The sequence below is a fragment of the Tachysurus fulvidraco genome, chromosome 26 (genome assembly GCF_022655615.1).
Source record: "Tachysurus fulvidraco isolate hzauxx_2018 chromosome 26, HZAU_PFXX_2.0, whole genome shotgun sequence".
Lineage (NCBI taxonomy): Eukaryota > Metazoa > Chordata > Actinopteri > Siluriformes > Bagridae > Tachysurus > Tachysurus fulvidraco.
The window spans coordinates 13581980-13609145 of NC_062543.1; the positions used below are offsets into that span (position 1 = coordinate 13581980).

At 39.8% G+C, this 27166-nt stretch overlaps 2 protein-coding genes and 1 long non-coding RNA gene across 3 annotated transcripts; 1 reads left to right on the plus strand and 2 right to left on the minus strand.

The window, feature by feature from the left end:
- Positions 1–1679: 1679 nt before the first annotated feature.
- Positions 1680–5964, minus strand: si:ch211-284e13.5 (uncharacterized protein LOC793850 homolog). Its single transcript, XM_027144224.2, has 3 exons — positions 5018–5964; positions 3810–4121; positions 1680–3218 (listed from the first exon to the last, which is right to left on the minus strand). The coding sequence occupies exons 1-3, from the start codon at positions 5502–5504 to the stop codon at positions 2629–2631; spliced, it is 1389 nt and encodes a 462-aa protein (XP_027000025.2). The 5' UTR covers positions 5505–5964; the 3' UTR covers positions 1680–2628.
- A 2993-nt stretch (positions 5965–8957) lies between these two features.
- On the plus strand, positions 8958–24300 carry si:ch211-284e13.4 (insulin receptor substrate 1-B). Its single transcript, XM_027144178.2, has 3 exons — positions 8958–9590; positions 10968–14198; positions 20956–24300. The coding sequence occupies exons 1-3, from the start codon at positions 9239–9241 to the stop codon at positions 20961–20963; spliced, it is 3591 nt and encodes a 1196-aa protein (XP_026999979.2). The 5' UTR covers positions 8958–9238; the 3' UTR covers positions 20964–24300.
- On the minus strand, positions 21430–25926 carry LOC113641520. The gene is made up of 4 exons (XR_007139640.1): positions 25837–25926; positions 25454–25717; positions 21945–22020; positions 21430–21530 (listed from the first exon to the last, which is right to left on the minus strand). It is a non-coding gene; the product is annotated as an uncharacterized LOC113641520 (long non-coding RNA).
- Between the last annotated feature and the right edge of the window lie 1240 nt (positions 25927–27166).

The following is a 27166-nucleotide window of genomic DNA, read 5'->3' on the forward strand; positions in this document are numbered from 1 at the left end:
TAATCTTTTTTTGAATATGTAGGTCTTGAGCTCACTGTGGAAGATAAAGTCCACCAGCTGTTCTAATGGGTATTTAAATGTATATCTGCCCCTGGTTACTATGTCAATATACAGCAATTATTCTTTAGATGATTTCATAAACCCAAAGCCAAAGATTTAAAAATGTATTTTTATCTATCTTACATTTGGTAGAGTATTACTTTACTTTATTATACAATTTGGTGCTTTTACATTGCTTACTGTTGTATATTTCTTCAAAATGTTATGCCTAACATATATTAAAAAGTCTAACAAATCCCTGTACTTATCTACATATTCAGTTGATCAAAACATTAGGTTTCACTTTTGATTGTTTTTAATATTCCGCCACTAAGCTGCCATAAAGTGAAAGCGTGATCCTGAACATTGAACTGAAGAAAAGTGAATTTGTAAACAAAAGCAAACAAATGCCAATACTTTTTTCAACAGAAAGTGTCACCACTATGTCAGCACTGCCTGAGAAGTCAGACAATATCAGAATGGTGAGCAGAACAGAAATTTATTCATATTAAAATTCCATACACTTTTGGGGAGTTGATTATTTCCCTATAACAGGACATCCGGAAGTGTTTATTTCCACTTATACCACAATGATTTTCCAGCAATAACAATTTCGAATGATTAAAAAAATGATATCTACTACGTTGTAAACATTGAGTTTACAACGTAGAGTGTCTTTAAAACAAGTTTTGTGTTATGTTACAGCAACAGTAAAGATTCACTTTGTTGTGACATTTAATAAGACTGGAAAAAAAAAGGATTTGCTGTTTAGAAGCACTATACGCTTAGGATTTAATAAAAATTATTTGAACTGTTATATCCCACTAGTTGATCAAACTAAATCAATTTACTTTGAATGTGCTCTGAATTTCAGAATGTTCCTAAGGAAAATGTATCGAGGACATGAAATGAAATGTTTGTCTTTGCTTTACAGTGTAAAAATTGTTCCTCCATCCTGAAGCCTGCAGTGTTTCCAGCAGGAGGGTCCACTTCGCTACTTCAGTGCCCACAGTGCTCTACCACGACACTGTGTGGAGACTGCCTGTATCCTTGCCCCGATGGCACCTGTACCAACAAGTCATGCCCGGTCGTCTCTTTGCTTCTCACCTGTGAGCAAGTCACAGAGTCCAGCAGCAGAGTGTATGGCTGCCCTCTTTTCAGAGCCTGCCCCAAATGCCACAGAATAATGATGCATGAAAAAGGATGTAAATATGTGACTTGTTCATGCAAGCATAGTTACTGTTTTATCTGCCTAAGGTCCAGACAAGTGTGCACAAAAGACACAACCAAATACTGGTCCTTGACCTGCTCTGCACCAAAAGCAGAACGGCAGAGATTTCAAACTTGACCAGCTGAACACTAGCTGTATTTTCCCTTTTTAATTGTACATTTGTCCATGTGTATAAAACTGTATACAAAATATATTTACATTTATTCAAAAACAAGATTATTTTTGTACATTAAGCAAAAGTCTAGCAATTTTGTATATTTTGACTCAAAACTTACCTGCTTTCTAGATTTGACTGCTTTTTTAAAACAGAATGATATTCAAAAATAGTTAATTTTTTTCTTTTAGATTTTGTTCTAACAGAATCGGAAACTCTTTTGAGATATGAAATACCCAATAAATCTCACTAAAGGGCAGTGAAAGACTCTTTAATTCCAGTGTTGTGATATTTAAGATTTCTGGAATGAGACAAATTCACATTGTACAATAGAAATCATTTCAAGTCAACACCAACACTTTGTTTTCAGGCACTTAAAGTAGCTTTAAAAAGTGTGAACAGTAAAAATGTCTAATGTTTATCTGTTACAAACTGCAAAATTAAAATACTTTGGCACAACAGAATAACGGCATGTATTGCAGAAATGTCATACTCCTGATACATTCAGCTTTTCAGAATACATGCTGGTTAAATTACTGTAGCAATATTTGTATAAATCCACAAGAATAAAGGCTGCCTTTATCCCAAGCAGCTGTCTTGAACAAAAGATCTGGGAGCTTTTCTTTGACAACTATAGGGCATCACAGCCCTTCGAAATTAGCTAGCAGTAGGTTCTGTTGGGTAAAACGTCCTTATAAACATCAATTTGCTATGATTATGCTCAAGATCACTAAATTTCTAACATTTTGATCTGAAATGAGTTAAAGTGAAAGTAAAAAGAAAGAAAGAAAAAGGTACCATAGTTCCCAGTCATAAAGAAAAAGGCAGCATTGTTCCAAACAGTTTGTCTTCACCAATAAATGCCATACAAATATACAAGTTCGGAGAGAACTGGCAGATACCAGACATACCAGGACACCAGATATTTGGTAGAGGAAATCTACTGCATTATGACTGGTCATGTCATAGTTTCGAAATAATTTGTAATTTGATGATTGTCATATTGCCACCTTCCGTTATGGCCAGAAACATAGCTCTAATTTATATTTCGCCAACATGGAGGAGATACAATTTTGGTGGATTACATAAAAGGTAGCATGTTTTTGTATGGGGGAAAAAAATTACGTTCCTGCGAGTAAACTTGTATTTAATGCTTAGAAATTAGAGTGACCTGAAAATGGGTGAAGTCAAAGAGGAGTTTCACTTATGCTCTCCCATAACCCTCTAAATTTGGTCTAATATTTGTCAAGCAACTTCGCTGGGCGTGTGTCCTCTGATGGAAGCGTAGCCCACCGCAGTTCCGGAATCTTTTCCCACAATGTGTGCACGAATATGGCTTCTCGCCTGTGTGGATGCGGATGTGGCGTGTGAGCGCCCACGAGTGTCGGAAACGTGCAGTGCACTCTGAGCAAGCATATGGTTTCTCGCCTGTATGGATCCTTTGGTGGATCTTGAGGTGCTCCATTCGATTAAAGTCTCGGCCACACTGCGAACAGCGAAAAGGACTTCGCCCAGGAGGGTACAAGCTGCGTTTAGGACTTTTGTGTTGATGGCTTGCTAGTTTAGGCTGCATGACACTGCGGAATCTATGCACATCCTCTGGCATAGAAAACTGCCCTAAAGCATGCTCCTGTCCAGAGCTGTGAGTAGGGAAATGCGAATTAGAGGCGGGGTTATTTAGGGAGGAGGCATCTCTTCGGGACATTGGTGCGTGGCACGTGTCCGGCTGGCTGGAGGACGCTGAGGCAAGGAAGTCCATACCTGGAAGTTCTTCTTGCAAGAGAGAAGGATTAGCTATTAGGAAAATGGCAAAGAACATAAAATTGGTTAGATGTGATTAGACAATATATTACATTTTTATTTTAAGGGCTTTTATGATTTTTTTTTTTAGAACAAATGCAGATTTATCTTGTAAGCAGCATTTAAACAGGAAATATCCCAATAAGAATTACACTCCTAACACTATTCTCTCAAAGTCACGCAATGCTGCTCAAAAGTGCTGGATTAATAGGTTTCCCCAAAGATATGTATATTACTGTACTTTTTGACTGTTTTTAATAAAACTTTCAAACTTCTGACATTGCGTTCCCATGTTATGATTAAGTGGCTACGGTTGTAAGAATACTTGCTAGGCAACTACATAAATTGCACAGAGAGAAACCCCTTACATTTATCTTACTCTTTAATATTTCTGCATGCAAGCATTTCTTTATACTAACAATGTGGAAAAAAAAACAAGGTAAGGAAAATCAATATGTCCTGCATATACTAAAAGTGCACTTTTTATATGGAAACTTCTACTGAACATAGCAAACACGATATCATTAGAGTTTAGAAACTATTTAAGACGGGTAATACCATGTGTCTGTTTTGCACAAAACCTACCCAGAGCAGAGCTGCCAGATGATGCATATGAATCTGATGGGCAACTCTGAAGATGCAGTGGTTCAGGTCTCCAATCCTCCAATAACTTTGACTGAGCCATCGACAGGGAATCCGAGCTAAACTCTTGCTCGGCTTCAGACAAAGGGTGAGCACACTGATGAGCCTCCTCCAACTTTGCTGCATGATTAGACTCATAGGATATACAACCCTTTATCTGGACAGCTGAAGCTCCAGGTACCATTACTGTCTCAATGCATACCTGATCAGCATGTAAAGCGTGCTCCTGCATGGCATGAAGGTCCTCTTTTATGTCTGTTTGGAGATGAAATATAAAGATCAAGTCATTAATTCATTTCCACCCATACGTAAGGAAACCGCTTCAAATAATAGACCCGTGTTTGTTTCTAGCTGCTGTATACCAAATGACAGAAACAGAATTCAGCAGCTACATTATCCAGACTTTTGGAAATTGCAGACTAGGTTACATCAAAATGGGCAGCAGCATAACAGCCAAGGTATGACCAATTTACATAGGTACAGATCCAAATGTATACACCGAGAACAAGCAAACCTAACATTAAAATAACTTTACATTTTACTAGGGTGAAATTTGCCAGATTTTCATTTAACATTTTACCAGATGATCTTATTTGATCTGTTTGTTTAGGTGGATTTGCAGTTCATTATCTATTATCAGGGCTTTTCATTTTTTCACAAACTTAAGCTATTTGAATTTAATTGCTTTCACATAGTCCTGTTCTTAGCATGGAAGCATTTGTGCCGTATTTATAGCGATTTACACTTGTGTTATAAAACATTACCTAACTATTAGTCTTGTTTTTTTGTTGTTGTTTTTTTACTGTAACTTTTACTTTACTACCTTTTACTAGATTATGTTTATGGCTTTGCAAAACGTTTAAGATTTTATAGATCCTGTTGTTACGATGAAAAATCTTACATCTTGTGTTATATACTTATAAATTCCCCATGCCTTTACAAATGGGTTTCAGTTAGATGTGATTAAATACTCAGAATAAGGTGTGATTGAAAATGATATTCTAAAAAAAAACTTCAATGAGGAGCCCAGAAATGCATCACATCACGTGTTGGCATGAAATCTTAGAGAAATCTGACCTTCAGCGTCACCCTGCCTGAAACAGAATATTGTCTGACTTGAAACACACAAAAGAAACAGACTGAAATCTCGCCTTGTGTGTCTTGTAACTGGTGTGAAAACTCATCTCCTGTTAGATTGGGTTTGACATCCTTTACGCACTCGATTCCGTCCTCTCCGATCTCGCAAAAGGAATCCGTACGACACTCAAACGAATCCCCGGGAACGTCTTCATGGGTCTGTTTGACATCAAGTGAGGAGTCGATCTGTTGTTCGGACGCGTTCGGGCTCGTGTTGACTGCGATGTCGCGCGTCTGCGGCGTGCGAGTCTGCGCGCTGCGCAGCTCCGTCTGCGCCAGTGTGAGCCTCGTCCTGAGGTTCCTGTTAGCCAACAGGGTTTTGTGCAGCTGATCTCGCATATCACGGAAAGCTTTCCCGACGACTTTTGACACCTCGGTTACCGCCAGCTCTCCAGCCACACTGAAGGCGCTTTGGATGCTCGCCGTGAGTTCATCATGGAAGGAAACGGACAGCTCAGCGAGCAGACCCGAGTTTGATAAACTTTCGAGGTTGTGTGCCATAACCGCGCTGAGTATTTACACAAAGCAGTCTATTCCTTCTCTGGTGCACAATATGCTAGTTACAAACCTACCGGCTCTCCACGATGTATCTATTTTTCCTCACAGCTGACAAATTACTACTAAAAGTCTACTTCCGCCTCTAAGAGTTGTAACTCATCTGGTTTTGTTTGTCGATTATAGCCTAAAGTTTACCTCAGTCTTTCTTTCAGCTAAGATGAGCAGCTAGCTACACACCTGGCAACACATTCTCTACCTTCATAAACTTTTTCTCTGAGGCTGAAAATCCTATCATACTGAACGCCTGAGACACGAACGACATCCCCTGAGTAAGCCGAATATTTCCTTTTTAAAACACAAACCGTGAAAGCCACGTTCCATTAATTCACATTTACATGGTGTGGACCGTCTATCACATCACTTCCTCCTTCCAGGAAGTCGTTACGCTTTCATCCGTCGACAAGTCCCGCCTCCTGCTTTGTGATTGGCTAATTCAAGTTTATAAACTGTTATTGTCTCTAATCTGTATCTGTAGGACTATAATGTCAAATATATAAAACAAAAGTTCAGTGACTTTTTAAATTAGTCTGTGTGTAAATTAATTTTATTCTCACTTACACCCTGTCTATAAAATAGACCTAAAAATTCTACTATAACGCATATTGTATAAGATATAAAAGATTTTAATGATTTAATAATATATTTACATTTACATTTATGGCATTTAGCAGACACCTTTATCCAGAGTGACTTACATTTTTATTTCAATTTATACAACCGAGCAATTGACTGTTAAGAGCCTTGTTCAGGGACCCGGCAGTTGCAGCTATTAATGATAATAATTTAATAATTGAGCATTTATAATAAACACGATAATTATGGCTGTTTATTTGACATATAGATTATGGCCAAAGGTTTGTGGACACCTGATCATCAGACCCATATATGGACTATTCACAAGCTGTTGCCACAAAACTGGAAGCACAAAATGCCTCTTTGCACAAAAATACATCCATGAAGACATGGTTTGTGAAGGTTGGGGTGTAAAGTGAGGGACCTGCACAGAGCTTTTACCTCAACCCCTTTAAACCACTTTGGGATGAACTGTACCACAGGCATCCTCACACAACAACCCATGGTCTCACAATGCACTTGTGGCTGAATGGACAAATAATGAAAATCATTCCCAGAAATGTAGTGTATTTATATATTTTATATAAATATTTTATATCGTGTGTCTTTATTAAATTGGTTAAAAAACAAAAACAAAACAACAAAACACATATAATTATTTCAACATTTACCAGACAGCCTCATCCAGAGTGACTTCTATTTTTATTTCAGTTATACAACTGAGCAATTGAGGGTTAAAATCCTTGCTCAGGGGCCCAGCAGTGGAACCTTGGTGGACCTGAGATTCGAACTCAAACTAAGCACCATAACCACTAGGCTACCACATCCTACATACATTCTACAAACTCTGCTTGCAAAGCAACAAATAATATAAAACATTTAAAGTGAAAATATATTTATTTAACAGTGAGTTGAATAAATATTCGCTTCTCTCTTACTACCCATCCCAAGGCATCCAGAAATAGTACCAGCTCTGATCGTCTTCCGTGCCATGAAGATTTTGGACCTCGACTGAGATGAGGGGCTGAATCTGTGAGGATCCTGAGGCATCTAGAGATCCACCAGCTCCAGTTGGACTCTGTGATACTAAAGAGGAGATGCGAACTCCATGTGATCTTTTACATCAATACAACATTTATCAGACTTTATATTTATAATCACACCCTCCAGTGTCACCCATATGAGGACAAGGTTCCTCTTTGAGTCTGGTTCCTCTCATGGTTCCTTCCTTTACAGTCTATGGGAGTTTTTCCTCCCCACAGTCACCTGAGTCACTTCAGACTTGCTCATTGGGGATAAATACACATTTAAATATATCTAATATTAATCTTGAATTGTTGTATTCTATTAATATTTATATTATTCTTTATAATAACCTTTTGTTCTATGTTTATGTTCTGTAAAGCTGCTTTGAGACGATGTCAATTGTAAAAAGCACAATACAAATAAATTTGAATTGAACTGAAAATATATTTCAAAAATTGTTAAGAAGGCAAAATGGCAGAAGATGGCTTACTTTGTTTGGCTGTGTGGGATAAGCCTAATGACAAGTCATGCAAAAATTGAAGTGCATTCAAATTGGCATACCCTTTTATTTTACTTTTGGTCAGTGTTTTAAACGACTGTGGCACTGTTAAAAAAATCATATCAGTTGGTCCTGTTCACATTTTCTCCCTTCTTTAAGCCAAGTTAAACCTAGTTCACGGATTTTATTTAGCAGATGAAGTGAATTATTTATGTAGGGAGCAGAGAAAATAGCAAAATGTGCTCAGTGATGGAACTCAAGGCCAGAAACATTCAATTACATTAGAAAGACAGTGATAATTATTTAAATACACGTATTTTAACACATTTTAAACCAATAGTCAATATTATTATTATTTTGACTCAGTAAAAGCACATTGCTGGCAGTTATACCTAGGCAAATTTAAACAAAAGGTCAACCAGCAGATGTCGTGACCGCTCAGAGCTGTGGCCATTCGTGAGTTGCCAAATCGTGTTTTTTACCTACACTGGTTAATGCTATTAAGAGGGAAATGTCCTTAGGTTGTGGGGGATAAATAATATAGTTTGCGTTTTTGTTCGATATTTAAGCGTGTCGCATTTAATTGTTAAATATTTTAAAACGGTTTATAACCAGTATCATGTATTTTAAACCTATACTGACATTACTTTAATCTGGCAACCCGTATTTCAGCACGAGACTCGCAGACTTGGCCATGAACATGGAAAGGGTGATCCCGCATTTAATAATTAACAAGCAAAAACGATGTACGGAAAATAGTGAAAATACAAAGGTTCATGTTAGGCGAAAATGAGTTGTCACTAGAGAAACATTTGAAAATTTATCACGCCAAATATGAGAAAGGCACAAAGAGGAGAAAGGGAAAAACAGGGAGATTAAACCAGAGAAACCCATGTTATCATTAAGCTACTACAGACACGGGGTTGCCAGATTTTCACCCATTCATTGGGATGTGATGGAAAGCGCTCGGGTGTGTTCAAGAGATTTGGCCTGTTTCGTAAAAATCCACCGTTTATAAACGAAATGGAAGCAATTTAATTTAATTTTAAAAATTAGGCTGGTTATTTTTATTGCATTTTTTTTATTCTGGCATTCCGACCGTTAAATTGCTTGTTCCGAGGAAACCTGCTATATTATGTTTTGGTTAACCTAATAATTATTTCTGGGATTAAGTAATAAATTCAGTTATTATTTTTTGGCATGGTGCCCAATCCACTTATTTGAATTTGTACTGTTTCAGAAGAGAAATGTATTGTACACATTATGCATTGTGGACTAATTTTGTGCGATAGATGGGATGGAAACCAGAAAACCAATCTGGCAACACTGCGTACAGTAAACAGTTGTGGTGCGCTCTGTCGCGGCACGGCCTTCAGTGCAGACGTCGCGCGTGCCGCATGTGCGCGCCCGTTAGTTTGGATACGTGTTTGGGTGCATAGGACACCAGCGAGACTTGAAGGAAAACACACCTGCTCTCTCTTTTCGAGGGCATGATGAGAGAGAGGGGAGGAGGACCATAGCGAGCATAACGATGAGCGAATGTGCAGCGTAGGGATTTTTAGTCAGGAAAAAAACAGCAATGGAGAACCAAGCGGCCACGGAGCCGCGATTCTATGAGGACGTCCGCAAGAGCGGTTACCTGCGCAAGCCGAAATCCGCGCACCGGCGTTTCTTCGTGCTCCGCGCGCCTTCTGACCACGGCCCTGCCCGCCTCGAGTACTATGAGAGCGAAAAGAAATTCCGGAGCAAGTCGCCGGTGCCCAAGAAGGTTGTCGACCTGGATTCGTGCTTTAACATCAACAAGCGAGCCGACTCCAAAAACAAGCACATGATAGTGCTGCACACTCGCGGAGAGAGCTTCGCAGTGGCCGCGGACACTGAGGAGCTGCAGAACGAGTGGTATCAGGCCATACTTGACCTGCAAAGCAGAAGTAAGCGAAAACTAAAGAAATTCACCCGTATGATCTCTGTACCATATTCGCCATCGTTACGCCCATCAGTTATCTTAATGCACACCCCTGCATAAGCATCATGTCAAATCCCTTTTCCCACACCCTGATCGTATTTTGTTGGAAGTTGTGACATATAATGCACCGTTAATAAACGCATGGCAGCGAGGCGCAGCTGCACGCTCTGGGTTTCAGCGGTGTCTAGAGTGTAGATTGTATTTTTGATATTTACCCATGTGCACTGTTTTGGTGCAGTCGGGAATCACTGTGTGTGCGCGCATGTGAATGCGTGTGTGAGAGGGTGTCGCATTGTGCAGCGGAGGCTACTGCAGCGCGCACGGTCGTCTGTTTTTGGTTTTCAGCACGTTTGGTGCGCGTAACCTACATTTCCGTGCCACAGCACCGCGTGTCGGGGAGGGCGTCCGCAGCAGCGACGTGTTTTCATTAGGAAACGGGGTTTCCTTCGCACGTCTCTCGTGTTTTGGCTGCCGTGGTCTTCCACCCCATCTTTGCATGATCACAGGGTTGAACGAGAGCAACGGATTCGGTGGACGTGATTAAGCGTTTCGCTCTCCAGCAAAAGCCGTGTCCTTGTCCACTGAATTGCGATTACAAAGCTCGTTTTATCTGCTTGTATGTAAACGCCGTTATAAAACTGCCGACTCGTAGCCTTCTCCGTACGAGCCAGTTTTATTTTCCCAGTGTATCAAATGTGTCAACTGAATTGTAGTACAGTCAAATTCATAACACATGAACCAGGGTTAACTGAAAAGGAAGAAAAATTTTAATATTCTCTTTTATTTTACACATTGTAAATATGACTAGTGTGTATTGATTATTTTATTTATTAATTTCATATCAGACCTGTTTTCAATTATCAGACAAAATATTCAGCATTTTGCAGTTAATTCATTAATTCAATAACCCTTAATCATCTTCAGGGTCACTGTAAAGCCTATTCTTTAAAAACAAAAACAAAAAAAAAAAAACAAAGCAGGAATGCACCCCAATTGGGATGCTAGTCCATCACAGTACACCATGCATACACACACTCACAAACTCATTCACACCTACTGTAGGTGGCAATTTAGAGTAGCCAATCTGCCTACCAGCATCTTTTGTGAGGTGGGAGGAAAATGGAGAACCCAAAGGAAAATAACATGGTTGCATGGAGAACGTGCATAGAGACAAATCACAGAGAGAAACCTGAGCTCAGAATTTTTTTCATACACTATATCATTTTTGTAGACTTCATGATCAAAATGTATAGTATTTCCAAAATTCAGGTTTTATTTCAGTATGCTATTTGTATGCCATTATGTTGTTTCAGTTGTTGTTTTGTATCTGTTGTCACTTTAGGTAAGACCCCAGATGACTATGGCAGTGGAGGAGAATGTGGACTGCTATCACCTGGCCCTTCTTTTAAGGAAGTATGGCAGGTGAAGTTATGGCCCAAAGGCCTAGGGCAAGCAAGGAACCTGATTGGCATCTACAGACTCTGCCTTACTGATAATACGGTCAACTTTGTCAAGCTCAACTCAGATGCACCAGCTGTAGTGCTCCAACTGATGAATGTGCGCCGCTGTGGACATTCAGAGAACTTTTTCTTTATTGAAGTAGGCCGTTCAGCCATGACCGGACCTGGAGAGTTTTGGATGCAAGTGGAAGATTCTGTAGTTGCACAGAACATGCATGAGACTCTTCTAGAGGCAATGAAAGCCTTGAGTGAAGAATTCCGTCAACGGAGCAAAACCCAGGCAGTAGGGACTTCCTGTGGAGGTGGCACAGCCTCTAATCCTATAAGTGTGCCGTCACGACGACACCATCCAAATTTACCACCTTCCCAGGTAGGCTTCTCTAGACGGGCTAGGACAGAGACTCCTGGTGTGCCACACAGCACCAACACATCTCCAACATCTCGGCAAGGATTCTCCAGGTCACGCACAGCCAGTATTGGTGCACGGACAGAGGATTGCAGTGGAAGAATGACTGCTCTCAGCACCAGTCCAAGCCTCAATGGCTCCTCTTGTTCCACCACCCCTACCCTACGGCCTAAACCCACTAGAGCACCTACCCCAGCCAAGATCACACTTAGTTTGGCACCATATACCCCCAAGAACCCAGCACCTTCCCCAGCACCTAGTCTCTCCTCAAGCTCTGGCCATGGATCAGAGTGTGGACTGAGTGGCGCTCCATTAGGTACAGTGCCTATCTGTACCTATGCTCGGATCCCACAGAGAGTGTCCATGTCAGGCTCTCCTAGTGACTATGGCTCCTCTGATGAGTATGGATCTAGCCCTGGTGAGCACTCACTTCTTGCTGCTGGTCTCTCTACTGCTTTAGTAGATGGTTCTACTGGCTGTGTATTAGTGGGGCACAGAGACACCTCTCACAAGAGAGTACATGGGCGCAGGATACTTCGACACTCCTCTAGCAGAGAGCATGAAGCTGAGCGTAGGTTACTTAGCAAGCGCACTTCTCTTCCACCTTCAACTGCTCAGGAGCACATAGTGCCTCATTGCAGGGAAGAAGATGATGAAGAAGATGAAGACTATGAAGTGATGTCTCGCAGCACCAGCAGAGAATCCTTTACCTCTCGTCGAGGCTCAGGATGCTCAGTAACTCCAAGTGGGCAGTTGGAAACCTCAGCAAATAAAGGTGTAAATACAAAGGAAGGTCTGGAGAACACATCGATTGACAGCGGCTACATGTCTATGCTACCAGGTGTTACAGCCCCTGCAAGTCTGTCTCTTTCAGTATCTGAAACAGAACCAAAGGGAGGTGATGAATACATGACTATGACCCCCCACAGCAGTGTTTCACCCCCACAGAACATCCGCCTTCCTGTCGCTGAGGGCTACATGATGATGTCCCCCCATAGCAGCTGTTCACCAGATCTACATGGCATGAGTGGGTGTTTGTGGGGTAGCAGGAGCAGCATGGAAAGTCGAGCAGGTAGTGACTACATGAACATGTCACCCATTAGTGCCAGATCAGCCTGCAGCACACCCCCTTCACACACAGAACAACATCCACTACAGCCCAAAACAGTGTACTCCTACTTTTCCCTCCCAAGGTCTTATAAACATACCACCCTCTCTACTCGCTTTGAGGATAATCTGGGAGATGCAAGGAGACCAGAGGCAATTTCTAGGGGTGAAAGTGTTTCTGGAAGGAGGACAGGACGTGGTGGTTATCCCAATAGAGCTGACTCTTCTTCTGGCCCCAGTGGAGGTGGTAACCTTTCCCTGTCCTCCTCCTCATTCTCTTCCAGTTCAGCAAGCACTGAGAGCTTGGAGGACAAACCTCTATCCCTGCCTTCAGGTGGAATTGGGAAGGCCACCAGGTCAAGCACAGGACACAGGGTAGGGGGTGTTCACCCCAAAGATTCAGCCCACCATTTTCACCAGCAGAGACGAGGAGCAGGTGTCCAGAAACAGGGTCATCCACAGCAACGAAAAGGCAGGCCCTTTAGTCTCTGTGTGGACATGTCCAAAGCCAACACCCTACCTAGAGTTAAAGAGACTATACAGCCATTGGTACCCCAAAGCTCTGGTGATTATGTTAGCATTGTTTATCAGGGTGAGCAGACAATGTGCAAAAAAGGGGTAACAGGTGTAGATCAGGGGAGCACTGTGGTACAAGGGCATTCAAGAGCTTTATACCAACCATCTTCATGCCAAGTTGGTGGCACCAATCTGCCCCGCAGTTTCTCAGCACCCCTCACCACTACAATCTCTGTGTCCTCAGAGTATGTTAACATGGATTTGGGCCATTCTTCATCTCCTCTGTCCTGCACATCACTCTCTTCTTTTAATCCAAATGCAGCAATAGCTCCAAAAGCAAGAGAGAATATTGCAAGGGCTCCTCAAGTGGCACAAGAAGCTGAAAAGGGACATAGAAAGAATGTTTTGTCCACCTTGCCTTCTGGAGACATGACAGGTACCCCTTTTGCAGACTACACAGAAATGGCATTTGGATTGGCTATAGTAGAAAACCCTTTACATGGTCCTAAACCTGGGCAAACTGCTGAGCCCTCCTCTGTTGAGCAGGATCAAAGCATGAATTTCCACTCACCCAAAGCATTCCCCAACTTAGACCAAGGTGCCAGACTAGTCAGAGCAGAATCATCAGCAAGACGGAGGCACCATTCAGACACCTTCAAGACACCTCCAGAACTCTCTCTTTCACCTTCTTCCTCCTCCTCTATTTTCGGAGAAGCTCCACAGGCCACTATACCTCGATGCCATGGGCTAGAGAGTACACTTTGGGCTACTGGGCAGCCATCTGCTGCACAGTGCACAGGTCCTGGGCTGGCAGCTCTATCTACAGCCCAGGCTTCATCATTGCCACTGGAACAAGGTCTAAACTACATTGACCTTGACTTGGCTGGAAAGGACAATGTACAGTTGAGCCTCGATGGACCTTCTGGGCCACACTTCACCGTTCTGGGAGAAGGGTTAACAATGGGATTAGGTGGAACAGTAGCTGGGGGCAACAGCAACTCCAGCATCAACACGTATGCCAGCATTGACTTTTTCAAGTCAGAGGAACTAAGAGTTCACCAAAATACCAGGAAAGACAGCAAAGGTTTGTAATTGATTATAAATTTACACTGTCAAAGTCATGCCAGTGGAATGATTTACAGTGATAAAAGAATTCCCAGACAGTGACCCAGATTGATGCATGAGTTGTGATTGCCCAAAGAAATAGCTTCATACTGATATTTTGTATAGTTAATTTGTACACAGAGCAAATGTCATGTACTCTTGAAATATATGTTGTTGTAGAGTTATATCCATCAGCTTTTATTTTTTTGTTAAAGTATACATTATCTTACATACGAAACTTGTTATACATAATTACTTTAAAATATATTTTAATATGTAGTATATTAATTCTAATTTTATATTATATGCTAATGAGCAACTTGTGTTATTGACATATATGCTTCAGTGAATAAAATCTTATTTGTTTATGGAACTAGCAAACGTAGGCCTTGATATTTTAATTATAGCATTGTTTACCAATCAAATAGTGCATCTTTCAGACCTGTTTCGTACAGTTTAGGCCCCATATATCTGCATATCTGCAGACATAGAAGTGTGAAAACCTGAGGATTCCTATATAGTAGCACTAACCAAATTGTGTGTGTGTAGGTGTGTGTGTGTGTTTGTGTGTGTGTAGACAGACTCCGATAAGAGTGTTAAACGTTATGAGGAACTGCTGGGTGAGAGTAGTTAGCATGGGCGTGTGTCTTTAAGGGTTTCTTTAGTATAGTGTGTTATTTAACATATGGTCTGTGATTAGAGATATTTAAGAAAGTGTAAATGTATTTGTGGGTTTATATTCTTTGTGAGAAGGCATACACAGCCACAGTTGTGCAGACTATGAGTCTAGGCCAGATATTTTAGGTGCTGCTATGGGATTCCAGTGTGCAGCCATATAGCTGAATGCATATATTTAATGTACATAGTGATTGTGGATAATTATGGCCATTTAGGCTCACCCTTGCTGAAAATGGCCCTGATTATTGCTTAGTGTTTTTAGTCTCTCTCTCTCTCTCTCTCTCTCTCTCTCTCTCTCTCTCTCTCTCTCTCTCTCTCTCTCTCTCTCTCTCTCTTGCTCACTTAGAGTGGTATTACATATGCAGTATTTAGTCCACTTGAATTGAACCCATGGCATTTAGACAGGTGTGCACACAGTAATAACAGTTGGTTGGGCAGGCCATAAGAACCATTAAGCAATTCGGTCCTGCTTCTCATCTGATTAGTTTCCTTTTTTTTATTAGAACAGAATTTAATAAGTGTTTTATTCTGTTCTTAAACTACAGCAATTTGCCAATAATTACATTTTTGATTTAACAGTAATTTCACTTGAAACTAAAATGGAAATGTAGCTTGTTATCAAAAAATGGCAACATCTTATGTCCTGAAGACCAAGATGGAAATTTTAATGTTAGAGCGTCGTATATAACAGTCACAGAATGTTTACACATATTTGCCTGAAGTACATTAGAAATAGTCATGTACTATCTAGCACATCCACATCTTCACAAAAAAAAAAGACTGTGGTCCCTGTAGGAAATTTGGGTATGTTGTGTTATCTGTAAAAAGCAGTAAAAGATAAAATGAATGTATAAATGTGATATCTGGTATTATGAGAAGTAGAAATGTATGTATTCAAAGACAATACTAAGAGAACAAAATACACATATTTTGTATGAGTTTTCATGGAAACGACGAGGAGGTAACCGGTCTGGATGCAGGAGAACAAGCAGGGGCATGAAGTCTAGAGAAGGAAAAAGCCTGTTGGGAGGCTGTCAGCAAGTGCAAAGTGTGAGGTGTCACTGTGAACGAGGCATCGCAGAAGTGCAATGTATCCCAGTGCTGAGGTGAGATGAGGTTAGGTGATGTGAGCTGAGAAGAGAAGAAGGAGAAGAGAAGAGGCACGGGTAGGATGGCAAAGGTAGGCATGTGCATGAGTGGAATAGACCTAGTAATTACTGGGTCAAAAGGTGTCCCAATTTCATGCTGGTCTTAAACGATTATCTTCCCAGATTACCCTATGATATAGGATGTAATCTGGGAGGATAACCAAGTCAAGGGTGCCCCATATTAAAATATTAAGCTTGTTTAATATTTAAGACTCGACATCCTGGTGTGTTTGCAATCTGAAACCAGAAACACTCTTTGCCATGTTTGTTTTGATCTGAAATCACGATTGTTCGTGAGTAATTCTGTGAGAAAACAGAAGACAAGAGTTGATGAGTGGGAGGCTGGCTCACTCCAGAGCTGTCTAGACAGCCAGCTTGCTTTGGGTCAGAGAAGCCATAATCAAGCCAGGCCGTCGGTGGTCCGAACACACTGCTGTCCCTTACACAGGATCACTAATGAGTTTTATTTTGCATACCCTATGTGTGATAGATTAAGAGATGGATTTTTTAAAAATGTCTTTTTAAAAAACATATTTGTAGAATAGTAGTGTATGAATCTCAGGGTATACTGTTAAGGTATCTCAGGAATCTCATAGTCAGAGACTATGAAAAAATAACTTTAACCAAAAAAAAAAAAAAAAAAAAAAGCTACTCAATTCCCATTGATCATATGTGTTTAATTTATAGGTGATATTTTTACCCTTGCTTCTCTTTTGTACAGAGTAGATTCCATGATCTGGAATACCATATTTTCTTCTGGGTCACTTGTTCTTAGTTTAGTCACTTTTTTTGTGAATATTTAGCCACAATAGAAGGACATTTTTCTGGTCTATCTGCAAGCCAAGGACTAATACTGATAAAATGGAATGTTTCCTGTGGAACAGCAAACAGCTTGGCAATAACATTGGTACTCAAGGACCTTTTCTGGCTACAACCAATGTACCTCATAAACATCACTGATATTGATGTATTAGTATCAATAAAAAGAAACGGTTTAATGCGGAAGCGCTAATCTGTAATGTGCGGAAGGGAAATATCGTTCTAAATGTATTGAAAACTGTCCAAGCTAACATCAGCGGCCCACCGTTATTATGTTTCATGGCTTACCATTAGACGATTGCTTGGAACAGCTTGGAGTTAAATGTCACGCTCTGTTCGATGCAGATCGATTGATCCCAATGTAACATGTGGGAGGTTGCGGCAGGAGGCCCATGTGCAGTGATTTACTTGTTCAATTATTAATTTACTACTGATTGTTGCAAAGTGCTTACAATGGAGACTTCTACAGTATAAATGCTAAATTAACTAGCTGGCACCATCAAAAAGTGTACAAATGACCAAATCCACATTACTACGGTATGTAGACGGTATGTTGCATTTCAGCACTGTTTAGGCTGGTAGAATATCCTAAGTCCAGATTGTGTCAGACATATTCCAACTATGCTTTGTAACAATATCTATATTTTCTGTCTTTATCTTCGTGCCAGTAGTGTCAGGCTCAGTCCTGACAATGACCTTCGGTGCACAACACTCTGAGCACTGTTGCTCAGAATGTGAGCTCTGATGTGAAAGGAACTAGAATCTCACATACCTAAAAAGGCTTCAGGTCAATTGTTGTGTTTTTTTTTTTTTTTTACCAAGGGTGGTATACGGACATCTTGTTGATTACTCAGTGGTGATTCTAGGATTTTTCTGTAACAGGGGCCACATGTTACATTCAGGGGCCAAGTACACAAGTACAGGGTACATTCAAGCACACAAAATAATTGATTCAGTAAGGTGCAAATACATTTCGGCAGTCATTACTTTTTCAAATGCTCGAGTGCCGCCAATTGTTCGGGGGTGAAATTGCATCTGTGATCGTTGTGAAAAATTCTCTGGTTGCTCTTCTTGTTGACGATTGATGGAACAGGGGCTAATCAGGGGCCAATCAGATTTCAGCAGGGACCGGGGCCTGTGTGGCCCCGCCTCTAGAACCGCCCCTGTGTTCATTCATTCATTTTCTACCGCTTAGCCGAACTTCCCGGATCACGGTGAGCCTGTGCCTATCTCAGGCGTCATCGGGCATCGAGGCACCACTGTGTTTACTTATGTAATATCATGTCCACATACGAAGGAATCCTTGCAAGCCGACCTACTCCTGAAGTGATTTGTGTTATCCTTTAAAGATAAATAGAATCTATTTAAATAGAAATCAATGCACCATGGTATAGGCATTCCATCACTGTGTGAGAGCATAGGCCACAGGTTGAACATCACTTTCAGATGCCATTCAGAAAGTTTATTGTGTGTTAGCAAAGAATGCCAGCTGACAAAGTCTGATCAAGACTTGTGTTTTTTCGGTGCTGGCAAAACCTCCCAGGCGTTGCTTTAGACTCAGCAACTAAGGGAACTTGATCACAGAGCTACACCAAGAGCTCTTTTGATGGACATGAGCTTCCATATTGCATATTCTCAGTTTCAGAAGCAACAATTTGTCCTGTCCTCGTTTAGATCTTATATCAAACACACCCCTTTTCCACACATTTATCATCATCGCACACATTTATCCGTATTTAAATTCTGTTTCTTCCTTTTTCTGCCGCACTCTCTTCTTTTCTCTCTGTCTCTCACTTTGTTATTGGAAGTGTAAATAGCGAGTCAGGGGCACTTAAACCGAACAAGTAGAGATGGAGAAATGGAAAAGCCCGACAAGGAGACAGAGAGATGTGAAAAGCCACTAGAAAACTGAAGTTGATTCATCCTTTCTTTTGTGATCACTTCCTGTCATGTAGGTAGAGAGAGCAAGAGCTTCAGGAGCAGGAAAGAGGGGGAGGCATGAAGTGGGATGTTTTTCAACTTATCTCAATGGAGCTTAGTCAGATTAGATGCTGTGCCTGAAAGTGTGTGTGTGTGTGTGTGTGTGTGTGTGTGTGTGTGTGTGTGTGTGTGTGTGTGTGTGTCTCAATGAAGAATGTTTGCTGTTTATGGATGTAACGTTCTAAGACGTGAGTTTTGTTGTGAAAATCCATAGAGGCAGATTTACCTTTACTACTCCAAACAGAATTATTCTCCTAGCATGCCCCAAAGTGATACTTATTAGTAACACATTCATAATATATATTTATTATTATTAGCTGCTGATAAAGAAAATATATTTGGTAGAATTCATCAGTGCTGCAGTATAAGTATCTGTGATATGTCCGGCTTGCGTGTATTTTTCCCCGCGTTTCCGACTGTGACCTCATCTGGTCGCTGGTGTGTTGCCAAACATGTCTTTTTGTGTGTAGACTTGTCCAGTTACACACAGCTATATATTCTACTGAAAAAGAAAATAAGACGGTGTGACAGAGACTGAGAAGAAAATGGAGAGAGACAAACTGAGAAAGAGATCTGAGGAAGGGAAACAAACAGTGATAGAGAGAGAAAGCGAGAGAGAGAGAGAGAGAGAGTGTGAGTGTGAGTAGAGAAAATCGCTGAGTGCCAGACAGGCCTGTCGAGGTCCTAGGGGAGCTGTTCAATAAACGCCTATGTGTGTGTAGAGGCGACCAGACCGAGGAAGACACAGGCGAAAGACAGAGAAAGTGAGAGGATAGATAGCACCAAGGGAAGTTAATGAACTGCTCAAACACTGAACCGTCACTTCTCCCCCTGTTTGTTGACATTATTAAGAATCGTGTCATAGCTGTCTACTGTTATTACCCAGGTGTGTGTGTGTGTGTGTGTGTGTGTGTGTGTGTGTGTGTGTGTGCGTGGGCTGCGTGTAGGTGTGGAAGCGTGGGTCGTTATTGTGAAAACCGAGATGAATATGCGTGATTACTTTTGTGTCTGTGTGTCTGTTCTTGTGCAATGTCTAGTCTCTGACGTGTATCTGACGCTGGACATGCAGCACATCACCAAAAACATACTTCTATTTGAGAAAGACACTGAATTACACAACAAACTTTTGCTTTAGGGCTCCGAAGTCTCTGTGTTGACCCTGTCACTGGTAAATCATGAGATAAAGTAAGAATAAACTGCATTGCTTTCCAAGTAATGTGGATGGAAAGGAGCATTTTTTTCTCTGTCCTGGTCACAGAGCTACACTAGACATTCATACTATGTGCCTGATGATGTCTATCTGGCAGCGTTTTAAGAAAATATGGTGGAACCGTGTGCCTTTGAACACGAAAACGCACTTTCCTATTAACAAAGATGTGTCAATGGATAATACTGACCGTGACATTAGCATTATTTTCATTATTATGGCAATCATCGAGAGAGTGTGTGTGTGCCCTGTGTTGGGTTGGCACTCCGTCCAGGGTGTATCCTGCCTTGATGCCCTGATGACGCCTGAGATAGGCACAGGCTCCCCGTGACCCGAGAAGTTCGGATAAGCGGTAGAAAATGAATGAATGAATGCCAGTCATCATTAAAATCTCAAATCTGATTGGTCAGAAGGTGATTAAATTCTAGAAAATTTCTCGAAGTTCCTCTTTATTTATATGGACTTGTATAATGGACAGTTCTTATGAACTATGCAACTATACATTGAATAGGGAGTTAAATAATAGGGATGTAAGTGGATCTCTGTCTGGTTTAAACGGATAAAAATACAGATGAATAAAAGAGGTACTGTTATTTTCTGTCCTTTTCCTTCCAGGTTCAAAAGGAACTAATTAAAGACTAAATGTGTATAATATTTTAATATACAATTTCTTAAAAAAAACTTACTTTAAAAACTTTAAATCCTAATGCAGATAGAGCATGTCGCTGTATTACACCCTGACTACATAATACGCACCGCTGCACCAAGCCGCAGGAGCAGCAAGAGGATGTTGTGGATTTGTTTAGGTGATGGATGCAGGTTAACTGGCAGCTGTTGTTGTTTTCTGCGCTCGCTGCCTGATGCAATAATTCTTATTCTGTTTTTTCTTTCTTTCTCTTTCTCAGAGTGCTGATCGTCCTGCTTGCTGAAGAGGAACAGTGTGTGTGTGTGTGTGTGTGCGCGTGTGTGCGTGTGTGTGCATGTGTGTGTGACAGAGAGCGAACGTGTGGGTGTGTTGTTTGCATCTCAGTGTGTGCGAGTCCTGAAGGTGTGGACGCTCACCCTGTAAGATTTTGTTTCCATCGGTTACAATCGGAACAAAATTTGCCAAAAGACTATTGGTCATACCCAACCATGAACGCTAAGATGGACACGTCCTTCATCCAATCGGGAAGGATTAAAGCGACTCTGACTGCCAACCAGGAGCCAATGCTATTCCTTCTTTTTTTCCCCCCTTCATTATGAAATTTTAAAAATAATTGTAATACAGATGCTACGTAGTCTAACGATAGATGAGAATATATAGTCTACTCTACATACTACTACTGAAAGAAGTATATAAGACCTTTTTTTTAAAAAAAAAAGAAGAGAAAAAAAAGTGCCTCATTTTTGATTGTAGCCATTTTTTCACAGGTCCTAATGTTCTCTGTGAGAGGAAAGAGCTTTCTGTTTATCGTCTGTCAGTCTGTGTTTCCTTTTCCTGAAATAGAGAGAGAGAGAGAGAGAGAGAGAGAGAGAGAGAGAGAGTATAGAAAAAAGAAATAGAGGAGAGTCAGATCAAACGAGCAAGAGAGTGAGATATAGTTCCGATATTGTTTGTATTATCTGATTGCCTTACTGTGTTTGTCAGGTGTGTGTGTGTGTGTGTGTGTGTGTGCATTTGCATCATCTATGCTGTGCCATGCTGTGCCTCTATACTCAACTCAACAATGGTGAACCATACATGAACACACACTGACGTTAACACATATTCCACACACACACACACACACACACACACACACACACACACACACACACACACACACACACACACACACACACAACCAAGAACCAAGACCTCAAGCTGTCACAAACTGCAGTATTATTCATAAGCACTGGTGAACACACATACCTTTATTCTCAATAGTTGCTCTTCTGCTCCTCTGAGCATGGAGGCATCAGCTGACCAGCTCAGATACCCTGAGTGACTGAAAAAGAGATTTGTGTGTGTGAGTGTGTGTGTGTGTGTGTGTGTGTGTGTGTGTGTGCAATTGCAGTCTCCATTTATATTTATTCATAGTTTTATAGCCAGGGTAATTACGTTATATTAAACCGCGACAGCTTAGATTTTATCACTTTTACACCTCACATGCAGATACACTTGCGAGCATCTACATGCAGTTCTCAAATGACACATTCAAGTGCCTCCTCAATTCAGTGACCGTTGAAGGAAAAACTCCACTCTGAAACACAATTCAGTACATTTGTAATTAATGAGAAATCCAGCATGGCATCCGTGGAGATGTTGCTGCGAATATCGGACTCAGAGTCCTAGGATGCAATGCAGCTAAATAAGACAAATCCTCCACTACAGGGCGGTCTTGTGGAACGACGATCATTATGGCTTTGGTGGTCATTTTAGTATATAAAGATGAAACGAGAGCTAAAGCCCGCTACACCACTAGACGAATACCATTGTTGGGAAACTTAACGGAAATGGACTAATATGACAATTAAATAAATATCGGCTTATATTATTAGAAAATAAATATGGAATGCCGTTGAAGATCACTATATTTATTATAAAGAAAAATATGCAAGTCATTCAGGGTGGAGTTTACCTTTAAGATAACACCAGTCTGACAAACACAAGCTACAGCAGAGAGAATTATACAAAAAAAAACAAAAAAAAACTTAACACTCCCATCAGCTACAAACAGACGTCTGAATACAGCATTTTGTACACTCAACAGTATGCAACAGCAGGACTGTGGTCTTACACGTATTCTCCCATACACTATTTTATACACAACTGTTTTTACGCACTCTGATCCACTGCACATTTCTGTTCTTTCGGCTACACTAAACGTGTTGTGATGTTAAATCTACAAGGCGAGGGTGAGGGTTTCCGCCAGAGGGGGTGAGGGCTTTAAATGTGAACAGGGTCTTTTTACGATATAGAGATAGCGGTGCCTCTCTAAAACACCACTAGCTCCACTTTTCCTGGAAAATCTTTTCTATCATTGTCACAAAATTTTCTTAACGATTCTTTTTTTTTTCTTTTTCTTTTCGATTTTAGATATTTAGACAAGGGAAGCTCGTCTTTCGACCTACTAAATTTCGACTGCCTTTAGACTTTTCTAATCTGTTTCAGTTTCGATGAAATGCTAGCTGTGATGTCAGTGCCAAGATTCTATGTAGTATTCCTGCATCAAACAAGCCAAACATCTCTGCTTTAATGTTTTTTATAGAATTTCTGGCAGTACATGATCAATTTAATCCAAGTGGGAAAAAAAAAAAACTTGCATCATTCATAAAGTGTTACAGGTGGAGCTACACGAGGTTTCACCTTCAAGGTTGTGAGTTTGGATCCCGTAATTGACCCTTACAGAAAAATCACATGAATTGATTGTGAAGAGATTGATCAAATAATTCACATTTTTAAAATGTTTACATGCGATTTGTGATTTTTCACTTAAACTTCATTTGTTTTTAATATGATTCATTTATTCTCAAGAATTCTTCCAATTCTGAGAAATGGTTTAAATTTTCAGACACCATTTTCTCCCATGTATAATTTTTTGTGTGATCATGTGATCACATATTGTTCACATGCTTATCTGAGTTTGTGTGATTTTTCTGTAAGGAGCCCAAGGGAACTCTTTAACTAAAAAAAAAACAAACAAAAAAAAAACAAACAAACAAAAAAAAAACCTCAATTCTTGGATTATACGTAATAGTTTGCCAAATAAATATATGTACTGTAATGAGTCTGATACAAGGTTATGTTGATTACAAATGCCAAATATTAATGACATTTAAATGGTTATACATTTTATACAAGAAAGACCCTCTGTGTCGTGCAGTTTACTTAACATCTCTGAAATGTAAAGTACCTTCTTCCTTCTACCGCAGATTAGCAACTGGGCCAGGTGGTGCTGCTACATGTACACATGGGGTCATGTCTTAAAGACCTCCTTTGACCCGTTTAAGAGTTTTTTCCCCCCTATACATAAGCCTGCTTAAATCCATCACAAGATCTGGCTGGTGAAACAAACAGAGCATCTCAACGAGTGTGTATGTGATGTTGTGTGTGTGGTTGTGTGAGACCACGTCTGTCTTTCTTGTTCTCTTAGCTCCTGCGCTGATGTGTGCGTGACCACTGTCTGATTTGTTTAATCTCTCTTTTATTGCCTTATTGTCTGTATTAGCTCTTACACAAACCATGGCAGCTGTATTAAAAAAAAAAGAAAAAAAGAAAAAGAAAAAAAAAAAAAAAAAGCTTTGCATCCTAGAACAGTTGGAATTCAGTTCTGTATTTTAGAACATTTTTCCAAATTCTGGCCAAGTCTGCACTCTAGAACAGCTGAGATTTTGTTTGGATCTGAAGATCCTTTAGTCTGTGAAGCCTTTGGTCTGTGAAGCAAAAAACCTGGATGAGTGTGATGTAGAAATATGACCAAGGCCGATGTATACTCCAGAAAAAAAGGACTTGATGATAATAATAATAATAATAATAATGATAATAATAATAATAATGAAAATTAAAAGTAAAAGAATGAAAGCCATGGCTTTCTCAAAGCACCTGCCATTTGTTGGGAATAAAGGGTTTGATATGTACAATCAGGGTTCTGTTTATTGAGATTAATCCTATTCATGTATATCTGGTACAAATGAAGAATCCAATGACAATGATGTATAAAGAAGACTAAAGAAAGTATCAGTCGGGGCTTGGGGTGTGTACTTGTATGTATAAGGGGAATCAGTCAGGATTGGGGTGGGTATGGGGATTATATGGCACGGCTATGATAGAAATTTCTGTTCAGTTCAGAAATTCCTTCATGATTATTGCCTGTGATGTAAACAATGTCTTTTTGTTTTATGAAAAAAAAAAGGAAAAGAAAAATGGAAATGTGTCATGGGTCTTTTTTACCCCAAGTCTTGCTGTGGCTTTATACAAAGGTTTGTTTTTTTATACCGTGTGGTGACTTTTTAGCTGGTCCAAATATGGAAAAATGTTTTTTTTTTTTTTTATATTATTATTTTTTTTAAAAAAAAGATAGATTTTGGTGAAGCATTGCATTAACAATAATGTCAGTAGTAGTTTCTCCCAATGATAGTGAGAAAATGTGTGTGTGTGTGTGTGTGTGTGTGTGTGTGTGTGTGTGTGTGTGTGTGTGTGTGTGTGTGTGTGTGTGTGTGTGTGTGTGTGTGTGTCTAGACAGAAACTCCTTCCAGACTGATGTCTAGAGATAAGTCACCTGCCAGGCTACATGAAAGTGTGTTTTTCTGTGTGTATATCCCATACGGTAGTCCTTAAACAGAACACACACACACACACACACACACACACACACACACACACACACACACACACACACACACACACACACACACACACACTTCAGAGTCTCTCCTTACCTGACATTGGCTCCTGAGGACACCTTGTGGTTTGGCTAGCAACAAACAGCCAAACCCTAATTGCTATTTTCCAGTGGTGAAGAAAACAAGCAGTTTTTCCTGCACAGCACAGCACACTAATGAGTGTGGATGACATGCATGGAATGCAACTTCCACCAAATAACCTCAGTGACACAGATCTGACATTCCAAAAATATGGTGGCCCACAATTGCATAGGTGGTAAGTGGAGAAAAGCTAAAGCCAGGCATGTCAGGCTGCATTGTCTGTTTTCAGTCAAATCACAATTAAATTTCATTAAATATATAAACAATATATATTTCATATTTATATATTATATATAAATAATATAACAATAATAATAATTTAAAAAAAAAGCTAATACCACATGATGCCAACCACACATTTCTCCAATGCAGTGAGGCTATAGACAGTGTTAGGGTTCCATCTGGTGTACAAAACGAGTACTGCACCTGCTTTTAGACAACCACATCATTAAAGAATACATCAGAAATCCATTCATACTAAAACAGACATGCTAACATTGCTAACAAGACATTTTTAGCAGAGAGACAGAAAAAAATACAACAATAAGAATCCTTTACCAGAGAAATGTCCTTATGTCCCTACCGTAACCAAATATGGACGAGACCAGCTTTTGTAGCAAAAGTAAAAAAAAAAAAAAAACAGCAAGGGAAAATTTACTATTAGTCCATTTTACTTTTCCCCTCAGCTTCACTCACAGAGCTCGTGCATTCACATCAAAGTTTACTCTGGCGCCAGTCGCGCGACAGTTATTCTTTCAATAAACAAATTTTTATGTCATAAAACTAAAATGTCATAAACTGTCATAAAACTAAAGTTTAGCAACATCAACAACAAAAACAAAAGAAAATTGTAGATTTTGGTTTTCTCCGTATCGCCATAACAACGATTAAAATCATGCTAACAGGCTAACAATGCTAGTGCAGGCTAAACTGTCTTAGATTAAAAACTGCCGTAGACCTCAGTTATGAATTACTGCAGACATTTGCAACTATTTTTGGCCGGTGTAAAAAAAATCATTTCCAGAAAAACAACGGTTTGAATACAAGTTTGAGATATTTATGTCTGTTTTCATTCAACGACACATTCAGCATAAATTATTTCATACATCTATCCATTTTATGCAGCTCATCCAGTTCCTGCTTACTTTTATTTTTCACTTTTATTTTTATTTATATCTAAAAATATAATTATCATTTATACAATTATACAATTTATATATTTATTTTTTTATTTATATTTATAGCAACTGTTTTGAATATCCCAAGATTCGTGGCTTCAATTTTACATCTATCTATCTATCTATCTATCTATCTATCTATCTATCTATCTATCTATCTATCTATCTATCTATCTATCTATCTATCTATCTATCATCTATCTATCTATCTATCTATCTATCTATCTATCTATCTATCTATCTATCTATCTATCTATCTATCTATCTGTCTGTCTATCTGTCTGTCTATTTGTCTGTCTGTCTATTAGCATGTAATTCGATGTAACATTCGATAAATAAACGGCAGGTTATAGGTGTTATTCCCGGATGTTACAGAAAGGCGTGGCTTAATTGTCAAAGTGAAAGCATCTTGTATATCGTTATGTCTAAATAAACGACTTACGATTGTTTAGCTTGCGAAAAGGACCACTACTATGGCTTTTAATAAGAA

What these genes read in the sequence shown, in the direction of transcription:
- si:ch211-284e13.5 (XM_027144224.2), bottom strand. Translation starts at nt 5,504, where the DNA reads ATGGCACACAACCTCGAAAGTTTATCAAACTCGGGTCTGCTCGCTGAG. An exon ending in CCAGTTACAAGACACACAAG is followed by an intron (nt 4,122 to 5,017) that starts GCGAGATTTCAG and finishes ATCTCCAAACAG; the next exon opens with ACATAAAAGAGGACCTTCAT. An exon ending in ATCTGGCAGCTCTGCTCTGG is followed by an intron (nt 3,219 to 3,809) that starts GTAGGTTTTGTG and finishes TTTTCCTAATAG; the next exon opens with CTAATCCTTCTCTCTTGCAA.
- si:ch211-284e13.4 (XM_027144178.2), top strand. Translation starts at nt 9,239, where the DNA reads ATGGAGAACCAAGCGGCCACGGAGCCGCGATTCTATGAGGACGTCCGC. An exon ending in ACTTGACCTGCAAAGCAGAA is followed by an intron (nt 9,591 to 10,967) that starts GTAAGCGAAAAC and finishes TTGTCACTTTAG; the next exon opens with GTAAGACCCCAGATGACTAT.